At 41.2% G+C, this 20,138-nt stretch overlaps 1 protein-coding gene across 1 annotated transcript; it reads left to right on the top strand.

Moving 5' to 3' along the window:
* Positions 1 to 850: 850 nt before the first annotated feature.
* LOC134658364 (septin-interacting protein 1) lies at positions 851 to 18,989 on the top strand. The gene is made up of 13 exons (XM_063514044.1): positions 851 to 1,170; positions 1,554 to 1,697; positions 2,133 to 2,332; positions 2,857 to 2,976; positions 3,482 to 3,645; positions 5,065 to 5,248; positions 5,799 to 6,002; positions 10,806 to 11,023; positions 12,072 to 12,268; positions 13,408 to 13,626; positions 14,307 to 14,470; positions 16,736 to 16,964; positions 18,806 to 18,989. Exons 1-13 carry the CDS (start codon positions 1,065 to 1,067, stop codon positions 18,979 to 18,981), a joined length of 2,325 nt encoding a protein of 774 aa, XP_063370114.1. The 5' UTR covers positions 851 to 1,064; the 3' UTR covers positions 18,982 to 18,989.
* The last annotated feature ends 1,149 nt before the right edge of the window (positions 18,990 to 20,138 follow it).

Here is a 20,138-nt window from a genome sequence, read left to right on the forward strand (position 1 = left end):
GCTCAAAAGCCCCTATAATTTGCCTAATTAAAGAAGCTCTTTTTTCTTGCCACTTGTTAAATTTAGAAGTACAGTTATCATGGATTCCAAGCCACAAAGGAATCCACGGTAACGAAAAAGCAGATGAAGCTGCCAAAGAGGCGGCTACAAATGGTAGTAGGTCCTTTTTTAAATGCTTCAGTAAGGACTTGGACGTAGTTTCATCATCAAAGCTACTTTCTGTTTGGTCGGATCTTTGGGTTTCTAATAACAAATTACAATTCTTTCAAATTCAAAAAAATATTTATCGTAAACCTTGGTTTTATAAACATAGGTTCAAGAAAAAAGTAACAAGTGTTCTGATTCGCCTTAGAATGGGTCATGTGTGCTCTCCGGAGTTTCTATTTAGGATTAATGTAAAAGGTAGCCCGGAATGCCAATGTGGGTATGGTGTAGGTACAATTGAACATATATTTTTCGAATGTCCGTTGAACCGTCTTTCCTTATACGATCTCTTGATAAAATTCAAAGTCTGCCTCCCCTGTAATGTCAAATCTCTTCTGGCTAGTTCTGAACCCAATGTATTAAAACTGTTGGCATATTTTATTGATAAAAATAATATAAGTCTATAAATATTTCTTATGTATGTTCAGCTATATGTGTTTATTGCTAATGTTATATTATTAAAACTATCTTTATGTGTATAATTCTCTAAATTCAAAATTCTGGGCTAAATCATATTAGGTGCACTCCTCAGTTTGTCCTTATATTATAACTAAACTTGACATTGGCAAAGTGCCCTGGCAGCAAAAGCCATTCTAACAAAAAAAAAAAAAAAAAAAAGTTGTGGAAGGAAGTTGTGGATTGTGCGGTGATCTGAAGATTTATATATTGTTAAAATAACATTTTCGTTATGTTTTTATTATAAATTTCATGCTATTTAACGACGGTCCTTGTGAAAATTGCATACACTGGTTTAAAAACAGGATTCGTGTACAATATCAGCAACAAACTTGATATCAACAACAAAGCCTTCTACATTCCGAATAATTTATAGAACACTGTGTTTAATTTAGCTTTTAATCATGTCAGATGACGAGGTGATACGTTTCGAGATCACTGATTATGATTTAGACAACGAATTTAATCCAAACAGAAGAGGAAGGGCCAAGAAGGAACAGCAAATTTATGGTTAGAGAATTACTTATTTCACAATTATATGTAATCTATTTTGTTTATTTAAATGAACATGATTTATTTCGACGTAAACAATATATGGAGGAGACAGTAGGAGTTAGATAGAAAATATAGATATTCTCTCTTCATCTTCACTCTTCAGTATAATTTTCAGTAGAGGATTCCTGCTCCGTCCGATTTTGTTTATTTGGGTTGTACTAGAGTAATTTGGATTGTGTTTTTTCGTAACCCTTGTAATAATATATCTTTTACATTTGTTCTCATTGCTATGCAGTTTGTAGATAAGATAATTAGGAAACTCGTAACATATTTTGTGAACCAAAAATTTGTTGGTAAACTGTTAATATCTTTTACTAACATTATAATTGCAATTCCAGGTGTATGGGCTAAAGACAGCGATGAAGATGACAATGAAGACAATGTGCGGCAGAGGAGCCGCAAGCAGAAAGACTATGCCGCTCCCATTGGGTTTGTGGCGGGGGGTGTGCAGCAGGCGGGGAAAAAGAAGGAGGCTAAACAGGGTAAAATGTTTATACCACGGTTCAACAGAAATTTTACTAAGTATAAGGGCATTTTCAGTAAAAAGTGCACCTACATTTACTTTTTTTTTGAAAAACCATCAAAGAATTGGTTTATTTATATTCAGAAACATGAGAACTTTTTAAAAAGGAAAAATATTTCGAAAAAGAACCAGTTTTATGACTCATTTTTACACACATTTTATTCGATGTAACTACCAAACTTCCATATAAAATTTAACAGGAATTGGTTTAGAAATGTGACCTGCAGAGGAGAACATCCATTTTTGCCCAAGCTGAAATGGAGACCTTTGCTCACACTCGGTCAATTAAATGTAGATTGAACATGACCCTATCACTGGTACTATAGTTCCAGAGAACCATTTAGTGTAAAGAGTAAAGACTTACTTTAGCCTCATATTTTCTTTTTTATTCCAGAGATAGAACCAGCAGAAAAATCATCCAGGCCAACCATAGTTGACAGCTCAGATGAGGAATCCACAGCGGCCCAACCAGATGAGTCGGAGACAGCAGGAATACGGAAACAGGGTCAGGGGATGCGCAGTGCTAATCTCGGTGGAAGTATGGGCACTTGGGAGAAACATACTAAGGGTATTGGAGCTAAGCTGCTCTTACAGGTATGTCATCTATTTATAACCTAGTTCTTATTTAGATACTGACTAGGGTTTTTCCAGTTGTAAAGGGTCACGAGGTGAGAACAGTTAAATGGCTAACTTGATAAGGGGTTTGCAATTAGAAAATTTAATAGGGTTTGTGGTTATTAGTTGCAGTTGCTCTCAAATCGAAGGTAAAATCTGGAAACTCAGTCATTCTTCAAGAGATATATACATGTGGGTGTATAGTTCAAATGTTGTAGCTCCACTAAAAAGGATTTTTTTTATTCAAACCCTAAGGGGGTATGAGTTTCACATTGTATACCTACTATTCGTAATAATATTTCAACACCTCTAAAAGTTCTCCTTCAAAAAACATCACAAGTTCTGATGTAACTTAATTTATTTCATAAGAAATTATAATGCTTCACGTCATCGATGCTTTTTGGGTTGCACAAAGGTTAATATTGGGCTGTACCGCGCGCGTCAGTTGACGTCTTTGGCGGTCAAAAGGTTAAAACTAAAACCATTATGTAATCTGGTTTCAGATGGGTTACCAACCCGGGCGCGGACTGGGCAAAGACCTGCAGGGCATATCGGCGCCCGTCGAAGCCACAGTGAGAAAGGGGCGAGGTGCTATTGGCGCCTATGGTCCCGAGAAAGCAGCTGTAAGTATCTGATGTTTGTATTTATAAATATCAATATAATTCGTATTATACCACATTTAGTGGATTAAACAACAGAAACTTTGAGGGGAAAAACGATGACATACACTTCTCCTTCTAATGACCCCTTGTAGTTTTGTACATATTCTACCATCTTTTCCTTGACTGTTTACTTGCTTAAAATCAAATTAGAATGTGATGTAGTTCAATTTGACGACCGGTCTGGCCTAGTGGGTAGTAACCCTGCCTGTGAAGCCGCGGTCCTGGGTTCGAATTCCAGTAAGGGCATTTATTTGTGTGAGGAGCACAGATATTTGTTCCTGAGTCATGGTTGTTTTCTATGTATTCAAGTATTTGTATATTATATCTATCATTGTCTGAGTACCCACAACACAAGCCTTCTTGAGCTTACCGTGGGGCTTAGCCAATTGGTGTAAAAATGTCCATTCATATTTATTTATTTAATTTACTCTAAATTTCGTAAAATAAATAACCATTGATATTCCAGCTAAAAGCGAAGAGAGAGGAAGAACGCCGTCTGAAAGAGAAGGAAGACGAGAAGGGCCCAGAGAAGTCATACCACTGGAAGAAATCCCACAAGGGCCGGTACTTCTACAGAGACTCCAATGACGTCATACAGGAAGGAAAACCCACCACGCACACTATCAGCAGGTACTCATTCACAATTTGTATTCATCACTACATAGTATAAAACAAAGTCGCTTCTCGCTGTCTGTCTGTCCCTATGTATGCTTAGATCTTTAAAACTACGCAACGGACTTGGATGCGGCTCTTTTTAATAGAGTGATTCAAGAGGAAGGTTTATATGTAATTTGTTAACCCGTGCGAAGCCGGGGCGGGTCGTTAGTTTATCCATAAGATTAAAAAAGGTAGTATTCAAATTATATATCATTCGAAATTAGACTTTATTCGTATACATTAAGGTAGAAAATTGTGTAGCTACTGGAAGAAGTCACCAGAGATACTACTGTATGATTTTGTGATGAGAAGACTACACTAGGAATTGCGGTCTAATAATTTATTAATTAGTATACAACACCTTTTTTAGGGACTCGGTTTACATAGTCAGCCTCCTAAGGCCCAGCCATACAAACGAAACATCCAAAATTTGCCACTCAGGCAGTTGTCCCACCGCAAGCGATGAGCTATAAGCGAGTAGAACTATAAACTAGAAACGAGTGGGCGAGCGGCGAGAAGCGAGTGTTAGCTTCAATAGTTTTGTCGCTCGGCTATAGGCGAGTGTTCGAGTGCGACGGGCTATCGTCTCGCAGCTTGAGTTCAACTACCAAGCGAGCATCGCCGAGCGAGGACCGCTGAGCTAGTTTTATCTCATCGCTCTTATCTCGGCGACAAACTAGTAGAGCGAGTGTTCTCGCCGGCAGTGTCAACAGCCAGCGATGAACTATAAATATATATATATATATATATATATATATATATATATATTTTCTCTTTTTATCTGCAATCGGCTGTTTTAGCCATAATCAGATGTTATGTCTTTTTTGAGGGTTTTGAGAGGTATTCCATTAAATACTCTCTCTTGACTTTGATAGTATTTATCTTCTAGTGCCACTTAGTGCCTCTGGTCTAGTCGCAGTATTTGCCACCTTTTCAGCCTACTCGGATTGTCATTGATGTTTACCAAGTCCCTTGCAAGTTCGTTTGTATGTTTTTTTAGTCGTTCTTTGTACTTAACACAATATCTGTTAACTTCCTCTTTGATTGTTGGAATCTTTAGGTATTCATGTATCTCTGTATTCTTTGCAAACCATGGTGCACATGTTAACTATAAATATATGTATCTCTTTCACTAAGACAGGATCGCTATCTTTTGTTCGTTTCTTGGGCGAGAAAATCGCCGATAGCTAATCGCTTACTCGCTCTTGGTGGGACAACCGCCTCAAATTTGAAGCTAAACTGTAGGGAACAGAGTTGATTTTGCGTTGTTTGAAAATTGAACGAAACAAAGCAAAAGCGACTCTGCTCCAATTGAACATGGTTTAAATTACATCGAACTGAATAGGTACTATAGGTAGGACCTTGGGCCTTAGGAGGATATTTGTTTTGCAGTAACGAGCTGTCTCGCGTGCCAGTGATCGACATGACAGGCAAAGAGAAGCGAGTATTGAGCGGCTACCACGCACTTAGAGCGGTGGCGCCGCGCTTCGAGCACGAGCCGCGACGGAAGTGCACCAACTTCTCCGCCCCACAGCTGGTGCACAACCTCGAAGTGATGGTGGAGTGTTGTGAACAGGTTAGTACATAGACTAGGAATCCTCTAGAGCACAATAACGCTAAGTACCCCCTCTGCCACTTATACGGTAGTTTTACTCCGTCTTCGAGTCAATCCCGTGCCGTGATTGGTCCGTGTCTTTGAACGGACCAATCACGGCGCGGGATTCGCTCACCTCGTCCCCCGCACCCCAGTATTTTTAGCAGCATCGGTTTCATGAAAGGACATTCTTACACAGACTAAGTCCCACAGTAAGTTCAAGAAGGCTTGTGTCGTGGATACTCAGACAACGATATAAATAATTTATGTACAAATGCATAGAAAACACCCAAGACTCAGACGTATAACAAAAAAACTATAGGTTTGTATTTGTTATAATAATATTGCGGCTCGACACTGAAAACACATTATGAATGTCTGGGCCTCGATCCGGCGGTATTATCCTTCCTCACATTATAAATACCCTACTATAAATACAACGCAGTAACTCCAAACCCAACTCTACCCAAAAATCGACTTTATGTCTTAAGACAAAAGGTATCAAATTAATAAAAATGTAATTCTTTCCCAGGATATAATCCAAAACGCCCGCGAGCTCCAACAGGCCGAGGACGAGATCGTGGTTCTCGAGCGAGACCTGAAAGAGTGCGACGACAAGCTGAAAGAGCAGGACGAGATTATAGATAAAGTGCGCGACATCAGGGAGCAAGTGGCGAAGCTGAGCGAACCGGACGTCTCGCTTGAGAGGGCGTATGAGGTGGTCTCGGATCTCAAGGTGAGAAATATATATATATATATATTTTTTTTTTTATTGATAAACATGTTTACATGACTTTACAGCTAAACCAATGCGTCACGAAACTTAGACTAACAGCAATAATACTTATAACAACAACAATAATAGCACATTACACTAGTGTAGACAAATTACATTGGAACAGTTGAGCACCTAGCATCCATCGCCTCACAGAATCTCAAGCATTCAGTATACACTTCCGTCCATCTCCACGCAAATAGGTCGGTACTCAGGTGTCAGTGCCAGGAGCGCATTAGGTTGTTAAAATTTTATACGGGTTTTGTTTATTTCTTTGTCTGTCGTGTCCCACTGCTGGGCAAAGGCTTGAACCAATTTCTCCACAGATCTCTGTTCAGTGTTTAAGGCGAGGTATGCCCGGGGAAAATTTTCAGATTCTGTCAAATTACCCCATTTCACACACAAGCACACTTCACGCACACTACCTCACTTTACTGGGACAGGTCAGTGACCCAAGCTGTTTTTTTTAAGATGCAGATGAGAGCATTTTGAGTTTAGTGTTAACCATTGGCCTTTTTAGAGGAACATGAACTGTAAAAGCGTTCCATTGAAAGAAGAAAGAGAAACAATACATTTTATCTTGCTTTCCTTGTCTGTTAATGTCAAACGTGACGTACTTAAATGTAAATAATCTAATTCATTTGATTGTTGTTGAGATGCGCATTGCGCATACTAAATAAACCGAATAAATACGGAAGTCTTCAGATGTAGGTAATACGTTATTTAGGTACCAACTGTATTCTGTCCGGCTTTCGATAAGGCGCAAAATCAATTCAATGACAATTTCAATGAACTCATAATTATGTGTATTCCGATGATGTTATTATTATATATGACTTACCTTAGCTTCAAATTGTATATACTATTATTTAGTTATTAATACAGTCACCTGCAATAATATGTTACACAACGAAAGACCTCAATAATATCTGACACGACCTTATTTGTAGAGCCATAAGAGCGTGTCACATATTCTTGCGGCCTTCAAAGAGATAGATATCTACACCTTTGGGTTCAATTGGCATAAAGGACAGTTTGACGAAAATGAGTTATACAGTTTTTTCAGAATTCTAAGCGTTCTGCATAGTTAAAATTTCGATACCTCGAGAAAAGTTGCTTTTACGACCCAATTTTTACACTATGAGCTTGCAAAAACAGCTTAGCTCAAGGGGCGTAAATGACCAGTTAGTTATAAATTATAAGTTCAAAGATAGTATCGTAAAGGTTATTAATTACACAATAATCAAATTAATTAACAAAATTATAATAAAAACAATATAAGTAGGTATACTAAAATTAAAATCAATAACAATAAGTAAAAAATATAATATTAAAAATTAAAACTAATAATACATAAAAACAGTCAGTTAGACGCCCTGTGCAGCAAATCCCAGTGTAGCTGGAAAGGGCCGTCTAGGCGCTCTGCCACCGTCTGAAGGAGGCTATTCGGGCTGCCGCGCAGGCGCCTCACCAAGGACGCAACGCGCTTGCGCATTATGGCATGGAAGCCATCCGTACGTCTCTCGCAAAACATCCCCGATGCACTGCAATGGCGCGGCAGCCCCAACAGCATCCTAAAGCTATTATTATATTGGACGCGTAGGGCGCTGAGAGCCCGTTTAGTGTAGTTGATCCATAGGCTGCAGTTAATTTGTGGCTTAGTAGTTTTTAGTACATTACCGTAACTTGACCCCCTAGGAAACTATTGATACTGGATAGGAATGGAATCGATTGGCATCCAAAAATAGCATGTGAAAAATAAAAGTTTTTAATTGTCATACAAATTGTCTGGGAAAAGTTTTCCTTGCTTTTTGGGATTTTTCTAGCCGGATTTTTTCTCTGATTGCATACAAGCTTTTGATTCTCAATAGGAATGGGATCGATTGGCATCAAAAAAAGGTTTGTCAAAAAATTCCTTTTTTTCGCACCCTGTATGTTTTTTCCAAAATCTGTAAAAGCCAATCTTCATTAATTTGAAATCGAAGAAAGGTCTTCTAAGACCGTTTCCTCGTAGCAGCACGGGATCTGGTAGCTGCCCTCACTGACCTAAAAAGAAAATCCACCCCGTATAAGGCGGCTAGCATTAAGCACTGGGATATTTAGTTTACCGTCTTCATTAACATGACTACCGTGACTAGTAACTAATACACCCCGAATTTGGAATAAAATAGTCTGAGAATGTCACTTACGACCCCCTACTAAACAAGATACACTAAATTACCAAAAAATGTATGGGTGTAAAAGACATTCATAGTGTTTTTGACCAATTGTAAAGGACATTGAGTAACTTCTTTCGTATTTAATTCATACAATGGCCGCTAATTCAGGGTAAAGTTACTAAAATTTTGAGTACTTTTTTAATACACATCAAAAATGTAGCTTCATAAACAACAAAAATATTATATAAATATCAACATTTAAAAAAAATCGCTGTTTTTCGCGTCTTATGAAAACTAAAATTTTGTCCTTTACGCCAACTGAACCCAAAGGTATCGATACTATTCCAGGTGACTGTACCTAGCTAATAAGAAAAAATTGCATGCTTCTACAAGTGAACTGTACGCATCTAGAATTACTACATACCTATCCATCACTACATTTTTGCAAATAAACATTTCTTTATCTTTATTAATAAATAAAGTCCTGGCAGGGTGGAAATTGGTGGGTGGAAAATAGGTATTTTATACATGTAGAAATGTAACCTACCTACTTACTTACTGTATATATTAGGATTGCACATAAATTTGATATACATATAATGTTGCACTATGCGGGGACTGATTTAGCTACGGTGTAAGCAGTACGGTACCGCTTTTTACACGACTGCCCAAACAAAAAGAGTGTATTGTTTTCAGCGTTCATGTTTGTATGTATTTATTACTAAAGTAAAAAGTAAACTAATCTGAAAAAAAATCTTAAAATTACGCAAACATTGTATATGCATTTATTTGGTACCTAGTAAATTTGTATAATACTGTTTATATGTATCCAAACAACCACAAACACAAACCAGACCGCACCGGTATTGGCTTGTAAGCCTCGTAGGTAAGTATATCTCGGTCTCAAAAGCCGCAAAAACTCGCTAGGACTGAGGCTAGACCATAGCCGCTTATTTTTTCTTGGTTAACCGCAACAAAATAGGCCGTAAAAATGTCATCATATAAAGCTGTAGTACCACGTTCCCGACTATCGGGTCGTCCGGCCTGGGAACGAAATCATAAAATACCCGATAGTCGGGTTATCGGCACTGAATGTTAATAGGTAATATTTGAAGAACAAAAGTTCTCTAACATAAATACAAAATCACAAAAGTCATCTGTCATCACAGTTCATTGACGTACAGAAGTCACGTAGGAACGTTTTTAAAATGACGCTATATTAATACCAGCATAATGAAAATTAATTCCAATCAGTAAAAATGAGTCTTCAAACTTTTTTCATTTTAAGCGGGATTTCAAGGAGCAAATTACTTAAATTATATTGTAATCGTATTGTTTTAAGATAGTTTACTGCGTTTTTCAACCATTATGCCCCGTAAATAACAGCAAATCAAATTTAAAATGAAACTCGAGCTCCACGTGATGATAATTATTTACCCTATTTCTTTTAATGCAAACTGTCTACTGGTATACTTTTTCGTATACGTACATGATTTATTTGTCAAGAGTAAGCTGTCATGGAGCTCCAAAGCGCGATGCGTCCGCCTTCGTCCGAGGCCAGCGGCCATCTGAATCAAAGAAGTTGCGTGCACGGGACCGCTGATATCATGTCTTTGAATATATTTATTTAATGTTCATTTAAAAAAAAAGGAATCACTGAGTTCCATCAAGAATAAGATTGCGCGTTATTAGAAGCAAATTTCATATCTTTATCTTTTGTGCCAAAATTGTTACGAATATTTCAAGTCCGTTTTAGACCTATGTTCGTGATTGTTTTCTATCGAGCGAAAGTCAAAAACTTAGGGTTCGAATCGTTGAGTTCCCTAGAAAAAGGCCTCAAGATTGCTTATACAACTCATGGCAGCTGTACGGTGATCCAAAAAAGCGCTACGAATATTTTAAAACTCCGTTTTCTGAACTCACTTCACCTTAAAGCGCTGATGGCCTAGCGGTAAGAGTGTGCGACTTTCAATCCGGAGGTCGCGGGTTCAAATTCCGGCTCGTACCAATGAGTTTTTCGGAACTTATGTACGAAATGTCATTTGATATTTACCAGTTGCTTTTCGGTGAAGGAAAACATCGTGAGGAAACCGGACTAATCCCAATAAGGCCTAGTTTCCCCTCTGGGTTGGAAGGTCAGATGGCAGTCGCTTTTGTAAAAACTAGTGCCTACGTCAAATCATGGGATTAGTTGTCAAGCGGACCCCAGGCTCCCATGAGCCGTGGCAAAAATGCCGGGATAACGCGAGGAAGAAGATAGCTGTTCAGTGGATAGCTAGTTTCACAGAGGAACGTAGTAATTTTACTACAGTTAAATCTCACTAAGAACTAATTTTCACAAGAAAGTTATCATCTTCTTCCTTTATGTTCGAGAGCTACTAGTGGTAGTTCTAATTCTAAAACAAGATTTTATGGTCTCAAGTGAGACCATAGCTCTCAAGCGGAATTCCATTCTATAGAATTAATTATAATAAACATTTATTTTAATATTTCAATTGAATTATTTATTTAATTCAAATCCAGAGATCTATAATATTGTTAGTACAACAAATCTGTATTGTATCTGTGTGTCTGTGTTTGTATGTAATATAATATTATTTCGCAGGAATCTTACCCGCTCGAATACGACATGTTCGGCATCGGCGCCATCGCGGGCAACATCGTCAGTCCCTTATTCAGCGCCCTAATGGCTCAGTGGGACCCTCTCAAGGCGCCCTCGGAACCTGTCCCAGTGTTCCTCAAATGGCGTCAGTTGCTAAGCGAAGAGGCTTATAACAATCTGCTCTGGCAACATTACGCTCCTGCACTCAAGACTGCTGCCGCGTAAGTATTGTTAATGCACACATTTTACGCTAGATGGCGGTGTTCGAACGACTGAATTGCGCTACTGATTTTTTAATAATATTTTCTTTAAACTCATCTGTCACAGCTGCCATACGCGTCACGTTGCCAATATAAATAAATATACATGTCGCAGTCGGATCGTATAATCCGCCGTATTACATTACGGCTAGCCGTTTTACAAAACAGGGGCGTTTTGAAATGCGGCGGTTCGACGATTAGCCGGATTGAATGCGGCTGAATGAAAATCCGCCGGAATGTATTCGGCGCCATACGTTCTTCAACACGGCTAGCCGTAATGTAATACAGCGAGTCATTAGCCGCCGCTTTGACAGTTTTTAGTTCCCATTTTTAACACTCGTGGCGCTGCCTGACATAACAACAACAAACTATGAAAAATGCTGGGGTGTCCATCAAATCTGGAGTTCGTCGGACTGTTTCTTTTCAAAAATCATTTTCTTCGCAACTTAACTAGACGGAGCCCCTCTTCGCGGGCTCCTATTTCTGAGCGGTTTGCCCTTCGGGCATCTGAAGCTACCTAACGAACCTAACCTACCTACCTATTGATTTAGTGAGACGTCCGTGAAAACATTACACTTTGGGGAAAAAAGCGTAGGTAGGTAAGTAGGTTAGGTTCGTTAGGTAGCTTCAGATGCCCGAAGGGCAAATCGCCCAGAAATAGGAGCTCCGCTTGCGGGGCTCCGTCTATTTAAGTTGTGAAGGAAATGTTTTGGAAAAGAAACACATGTAGTGCGGTGGGACCATGGTAAAAATAAATTAAATTGCAAACATTGTCAAACTCCGGTTACGTAGGCGACCGAAAGAACTGGTCACTCTACAATCTAAATAGTAGATACGATGCGGCTAAACGTAGGCCGCCTTATTGAAGAACGTATCGCAACGACAATCCGGCTAATCGTCGAACCGCCGCATTTCAAAACGCCCCTGTTTTGTAAAACGGCTAGCCGTAATGTAATACGGCGGATTATACGATCTGACTACGACACATAAATTTCATTGTCCTTTTCAGAGCATGGAACCCCCGCATCCCCGAGCCCATGCTGGCTTCCCTGACGGAGTGGTCGCAAGCCTGCCCTGCTTGGCTGTCAGCGTCCTTGGCCGCCAACGTGGTGGCCCCGCGGTTGCTGGAGGCCGTGCGAGGCTGGGACCCCACGCACGACACGCAGCCGCTGCATCACTGGGTGCTGCCGTGGCATCCTCTCGCTGGTGAGTACTGCTTCCTCCAGGTGATACATATATGCTGGCTTCACTAATAATAAATAAATGAATATTAAATATAGGACATTCTTACACAGATTAATTAAGTCACACAGTAAGCTCAAGTGTCCCGACGAGACAATTTTTCGCCAATCTGATGAAATTGTCTGATCGAATCAGGCCGTGCGGACGCAAACGTCAATTTGATTCCCCGATCAAATCAGCAGGTGCGGACACAAAAATGCCAATTTTCGAAGTTAGTATCTATGGAATGCTAGGACAATTCGTCGAGTGTGTAGGCGGGGTTTTAAAATTGGTGATTAAATTGTGTACGTGTGGACGCTAGATGAGATTGGCGCCAATTATTTTTCTGATCAAATCGGTCGATTTGCCCAGCCCGTCTGGACACAGCTTCAAGAAGGCTTGTGTTGTACGCAGTTGTGGGTAGCGTTGTGGGTACGCAGGCAACGATATATATAATAAACAAATACATAGGAAACAGCTAAGACTCAGACAAAATATCTGTGCTCATCACACAAATAAATGCCCTTACCGGGATACGAACCCAGGACCGCGGCTTCACAGACAGGGTAGTGACCCACTAGGCCAGACCAGTCGTCCTAATGGAGAGGCTAATGCGGCTATGAGCGTCCGGAGGCGCCGACGTAGGGCCTCCCTGGTTACTGGTGGAGGCCGTGCTCCTATTTTATCACGCACTCTCCTCGTATCGGCAAAGGTAAGGTAAAACGTTTCACGTGGTGCCGTGACCAGGATAAATTTATTAATCGGGACCTTTTAACTAACGCGTTCATAAAATGTAAACCCTCCTTTTAAAATTTTCGTTTATCCCGATTGCCTCTGTTACTGCTTCGAAACTGTATCTTCACTTTGGAGCCTCAGATCCCCATCATCCCCATGATACTCGTAATGGGGTCGGCCGGTCGAAGTATTTAGCAAACGGCGCCATCATAGCTCGCCCTGTCAATCCCTAGAATTGTGTCAAATTTTTGGTTTTTTAATACCCCGGATGCCAGTCCATTAAGCCAAATCTCATAGAAAAAGGGGCAAGCTACGGGGCGTCATCTATGTAAACCTTTGGCAGTCGCCAACCCCACTGTCAGAACTGTAACGGAAGTATGTTTTGTCAGGGTCGGCGCTGGCGACGGCCGTGTACCCGCTGATCCGGTCGCGGCTGGCGGCGGCGCTGGCGGCGTGGCACCCGGCGGACGGGTCGGCGCGGCCGCTGCTGGCGGCGTGGCGCGGCGCGTGGGGCGCGGCGCTCACCGCCATGCTGCACCACCACATCGTGCCCAAGCTCGAGCACTGTCTGCAGCACGCGCCCGTGCATCTAGTGGGACAGGAGAACAGTATGTGCATTCATATATCTTAAAAACGCGTCAATTTTAAAAAATAAGAAAGTTCTCCAGGGTTTGAGGTCGCATACTAAGCGGTGTCTTCAGCTTACGTGGCTAACGCCCCGAACAAGCTATCGACACGACGGTACCGGTCTCCCTGGAAGGGCCTTATCGTTTTTTGTCTTTAGTATATTATGTCTATTACAGTTCATAATATCCAAGCTAGGCCCTTGTGGATATCCTGGTTTGATTCTGCCAACCTTGCTAGAAAAGTGTTAGTCTCGGCTTTCCGAGTCCGGTCCGGACACATTCCTACAAACAAGTTTCTGTGTACGATGGGTGTTAAACCGTCACCACTGTGTCTAGACTGCCAGAAGACTGATGACGTGTATCACGTGTTGTTGGAGTGCGTCCGGAACACGGACTTGAGAAAAAGATTTTTTGGTAGTTTGGGCTCCATGCACAATGGACAGATCAATTGTTGGTTGGCAGAGCCTTTATCTGACAAAGCAATCAGTGTATACCACTTTATTGATCTCTCCCTTGAGTAGGGAACTATGTAAGCACCCATGAGGCTGACATGTTCACCTAGAGTGTTCAAAGCCTCAATAAAAATTAGATTAAAAAAAAATATATATATCATCATCATCAAACCTTTGTTAATCGATGCCTGTGTATATGTGTATGTGCAGCGGCGTGGCTGTGGTGCGTGGACTGGCTGGAGCTGGCGGGCGCGGCCACGCTGGGCGCGCTGGCGGCGCGCGCGCTGCTGCCGCGCTGGCTGGGCGCGCTGGCCGCCTGGCTCAACACGGCGCCCAAGCACGCGCAGGTGCTGCACAGCTACACGCAGTTCAAGGTCCGTATCATAACAGATTTTTTATCAGCACCCAAATTTCAATTTGTTTCGTTCGTTTTGTGAAAATTACTGATCCGATTACTTTCAAAATAAAAATCTGGCCAAGGGTATTCCAAAGGCATGGAGGAAAAGCTACCTAGTCCCATTCTACAAAAATAAGGGAGATATCAGGCTGTGTGGAAATCACCGCGCAATTAAATTAATATCGCACACCCTTAAAATATGGGAACGAGTAATAAACAGGAGACTGCTTGAACTCACAGAGGTCACAGAAAACCAGTGCGGCTTCGTCGCAGGAAAGTCGACCACGGACGCCATCCATACCATAAGAATCTTAATGGAAAAGTATCGGGACAGAAAGACTGATCTACATATGGTGTTCATCGACCTAGAGAAAGCCTTCGACCGAGTTCCAAGAGACTTGATTTGGCGGGCATTACGAGCACATAACGTACCAGAATATTACATCAGCGTTGTCAAAGACATGTACAAGGACGTGACAACAAGAGTACGTTGCCCGGCTGGTCTAAGTGATAAATTCGAAGTTAAGGTTGGAGTTCACCAGGGCTCAGCGCTGAGCCCCTTGCTCTTTAATCTAGTAATGAACCATCTAACCGCGAAGCTGCAACGGCCACCCCCCTGGGACCTGCTTTACGCTGACGATATAGCACTCGTCAGTGAAAATGCGGAACACCTACAGCAAATACTGGAGCAATGGAGAGTCGCGCTAGAGGAAGCCGGACTGCGAATCAGCAAACAAAAGACCGAATACGTACACTGTAATTTCAGCGGCAATAGCAACAGTAACATAATTAGTCTTGAAGGCACACCCCTGAATAGGGCCGACTGTTTCAAATATCTAGGCTCAGTCATCACCACCGATGCAACTATCGACGCAGACATAACACAGCGAATTAACACAGGATGGGTGAAATGGAAAGAGCTAACAGGAGTGTTGTGCGACAAGAGAATGCCTGTACACATTAAAGGCAAAGTCTATAAAACGGCCGTACGACCAGCTCTAACGTATGGCGCCGAGTGCTGGCCCCTCAAAAAGCAACAAGAGAATAGACTACATGTCGCTGAAATGAGGATGTTGCGCTGGGCTGGAGGTGTGACGCTGCTAGATCGCATCCGAAATACCCTCATCCGTGGTAGCTTCAGGGTAAAACCGATCCAAGAGAAGCTAGTGGAAGGCCGACTTAGATGGTACGGGCATGTAATGCGTCGCCCACCCGAACACATGACCCGACAAGTACTCGAGATGTTTCCGGCGCCAACAAGAGGAAGAGGGCGACCCCGCCAAGCATGGATAGCTACCATAAATAAAGACATGAAAGATGCAAATGTCACATCTGAGACAACCCGGGACAGAGCGTCCTGGCGAAGAAGGACTAGGAGAGCCGACCCCAAATGATGGGATAAGGCTAGGCAGAGAGAGAGAGAGATTACTTTCAAAATTGATATGTAATTATCAATTGTCCATTTTTAGGGTTCCGTATCTCATAAGGAAAAAACGGAACCCTTAAGGTGACAGTCCATTTCCAACCGCAGCTGCACTACTGTTCATTTTACTATGGAAATTGACAGTAACAGCGACGCGTTCAGTACCAGTAGTGCAGCTGCGGTCAGAAATGGAATGTTACCCTTACTAAACTACTGGGTTTAAAATTTTGAAGAAAAAAATTAGTTCTTTACCTATACGACAGGAAAACCTATTAGAAATATGCAGTCAAGCGTGAATCGAACTTAATGTACGGAACCTTTGGGACGCGAGTCCGACTCGCACTTGGCCGGGTTTTTTCGTCAACAAAAACATTCTGATTACTATTTTACCTACTACACGTAACAAATATTAAGCTATTGGAAAACTCATTCAATTGTTCACCGTATTCTGGCGAAGGAAATTTCAACTTCGAACTGGTTTTGGCTACGTCTGTTATGCCTGGTGGGACAGTATTCCCTCATGTATAAAAAAACAGTCAATAACAAATTATTTAAGTGCTGTCAAAAAATTTTTCAAACTGTCAGATAACGTGCTGTCGTACGATTGAATTCCAGGTTTCGAATTGAAATCCCCTGTAGGGACGGATTAGCACGGGTCACCAAATAGCGGACCGCCGCCGACCTATATTTTTTTGTTATTTAATAAATTCAAGGCGAAACGGACCGCGATGGTCATTTTATTTTGAAAACCGGACCCCTGAAGAAACTAATTGGTGACCCCTGGATTAGCAGTTTTAAAGCTTTCCTAATCTTCCACAGAAAATCTTCCCCGAAGAGATTCTGAAAGAGCCTGGCGTCCGGGACGCGTTCCGCAAGGCCCTCGACATGATGAACCGCAGCGCCGACATCGACTCCGTGGAGCCCCCCCCTCCCCCCCGCTTCACGCTCGCGGCCGAGAAGGAGACCAGCAAGATCGCAGACGTGCTAGCGTCCACTACGCAGCAGAAGAGCTTCTCGGAGCTGCTCGAGTCCAGGTGTATAGAGAGAGGTAAATATATAGAAAAGTGCAACAAAAAATACCTATGCTAGTATCTAGCCTCGACTTATATCGGCACTCGCTCAGCGGTTCGGCCTTGTAAACTGCCTCCTAAATGAGTACGTATACTCAAGTTACATGCGCGGCACAGACATAGATTCCGGAACATCCCCCCCCCCCCCCCCCACTTCACGTTTACGGCGGAGAAGGAGACCAGCAAGATCGCAGACGTGCTAGCGTCCACTACGCAGCAGAAGAGCTTCTCGGAGCTGCTCGAGTCCAGGTGTATAGAGAAAGGTAAATATATAGAACAGTACAACAAAAAATACCTGTGCTAGTATCTAGCCTCGACTTATATCGGCACTCGCTCAGCGGTTCGGCCTTGTAAACTGCCTCCTAAATGAGTACGTATACTCAAGTTACATGCGCGGCACAGACATAGATTCCGGAACATCCCCTCCCCCCCCCCCCACTTCACTTTTACGGCCGAGAAGGAGACCAGCAAGATCGCAGACGTGCTAGCGTCCACTACGCAGCAGAAGAGCTTCTCGGAGCTGCTCGAGTCCAGGTGTATAGAGAGAGGTAAATACATCATCATCATATCAACCCTCTATCGCCCACTGCTGAGCATATGCCTCTCTTCTAGTACGCCACTTGTCCCGGTCCTGAGCTAATCTCAACCAGAAGTGACGGGTTATTCCCACTAGTTACCACCAAGTTGTTACCAGTGGTAACTACTGGGAATTTTTTTCCCACCTTTTACCACTGGTAACTACTGGGAAAAATTATTCCCAGTAGTTACCACCAAAATTTTTGTTAGAGTTAAATACTAATAAAAACAGCATAAATAGTATAGTATAAATATAGAGTGATTTAATAAATAGTTATAAGTCGATTAGTGTTTTAGTAAACTGCCATAAGAGTGACCAAACATATTGAAACAGTTTAAGTGGTACGAGTACAAAAACTATAATATATGTAAGGATAAATTTAATAATCCATTTAGATTATTTTTCAAGTGATTTTATTAGGTAATTCAAAATCACTCTATATTTATACTATACAATTTATGCCGTTTTATTAGTATTTAACTCTAACAAAATTTTGGTGGTAACTACTGGGAATAAAAATTCCCACTAGTTACCACTAAACCGAGTTGGTGGTAACTACTGGGAATAATAATTTTTCCCAGTAGTTACCAGTGGTAAAAGGTGGGAAAAAAATTCCCAGTAGTTACCACTGGTAACAACTTGGTGGTAACTAGTGGGAATAACCCGAAGTGACCCGCAATCTTCCGGATGTCGTCCGCCCAACGAGCCAACGGACGCCAGGCGCTTTATTTATCCGAAAGCGGCCACCATTCTGTTAACATTTTGGTCCACACTGCCTAGCAACATGTCCCGCCCAACTCCATTTTAGTTTGGTAGTGAGAGGTAAATACTTATATAGAAAAGTACAACAAAAAATACCTGTGCTAGTATCTAGCCTCGACTTACATGGGCACTCGCTCAGCGGTTCGGCCTTGTAAACTGCCTCCTATATTAATGGGTATGTGTACTAAAGTTACATAACATTCGCGGCGCAGTTATAGATTAGCCAGTGTCTGTCTGTCTGTTACCTCTTCACGCTTTGCTGAACCGATTTAGGTGAAATTTGGTGTAGAGGTAGTTTGAGTCCCGGGGAAGGACATAGGATAGTTTATATCCCAGAACTCACAACTTAAGGGGGTGGAAGTTCATATGGGGAATTAATAAAAAGCAGATTGGATAAAAATAAGCTCCCACATTTCTTACTCCACGCAGACGAAGTCGCATGCAAAAGCTAGTACTAAATATATTTCCAATCTGTTGCAGGTATCACATTCGTGCCGCTAGCGGGCAAGACGCGGGAAGGGCGTCCGCTGTACAAGATCGGCAACGACAACATGCAGTGCTACGTCATCAGGAACGTGATCATGTACTCCAGGGACAGCGGCCGCACCTTCGAGCCCGTCGGCCTGGACAGGCTGCTGGGGATGGCTGAGGAATAGGGGGTCTGATCGAAACTCGGGAATATTACTGCAAGCAAGGCCTAAGAGAGAGCTCCGACTAAAACCAGTCTTGTTACATAGACAAAAATAAATCAACACAAATAATTAAAGGAGTAAGAAAACTATCACATAACGGATATTATGTACACTACAGACTAAGAGGCCACTATGAAAAATGGGTTATTCCCACTAGGAAGTGGTAACTACTGGGAAATTTTCCCAGGCGACTTATTTTTCCCGGTTACATGCAGGGTTATTCCCACTAGTTACAACATGGTGGTAACTAGTGGGAATAAGCCTGAAAAATTAAGTAACTTATTTAAAATTGCTTAAACTAGTTTAAGTGATTAATAAAAAATAGTAATTCTATGTGGTCTTGTTTATGATTATAATTCATACTTTCTTTCCTTATATTACCTCAGCATGTTCTTGTGAGCTCACCTTATTTGTGGATAAAAGGTTAAATAATAAAAACAACAACGTGCAATACAAATTTTACTAAAACAATATTGGTAACAAATAAATCAACAAAACATAAGTGGAGTTACATGAGGTTATACAATTTTTTATTCTATATAATTAAAATAAACGTTAAACTTAACAGGAGTAAATGATCTTAAACTATAAAAAATAAATTCGATCATAAATTGGCACTATTTTTATATATTTAACTTGCCTTGAATAAATGACTGGTATTAGTTACAAGACAAATCTTACAACAAGAGGTAACAAAAATACTGAAAACAGTAGCGAAATAGTGATAAGACTGATAAACATTCTTAAAATTATCATTTTTGTGACTGACATACTAAAAAAATAGTTATTTTCGATACAAGTGCGAAAAAGAGGAAATTCGAAACGAGTGGCGATAAATTAAAACACGACCGAAGGGAGTGTTTTAAATCGACACGAGTTGCGAATTACCTATTCGCACGTGTATCGAACAACGTTTTACAGTACATATGGCACTTTAAAGTTTCGACATACGCACGAAATGTGCTATTTTACGCACTAGTGCGGAAAAGTAGCCCCATATGTACTGTAAAGTACGTTTTAGTTAAAAATACATCTTCTCTAATTATAAAATATACTGAATTCAAGGCAAGTAGCTATTTAAAATGGCAAGAGATTTTTAAAGTAAAGTTGAAAAAGAATCG

Source organism: Cydia amplana, chromosome 1 (assembly GCF_948474715.1).
Source record: "Cydia amplana chromosome 1, ilCydAmpl1.1, whole genome shotgun sequence".
NCBI lineage: Eukaryota > Metazoa > Arthropoda > Insecta > Lepidoptera > Tortricidae > Cydia > Cydia amplana.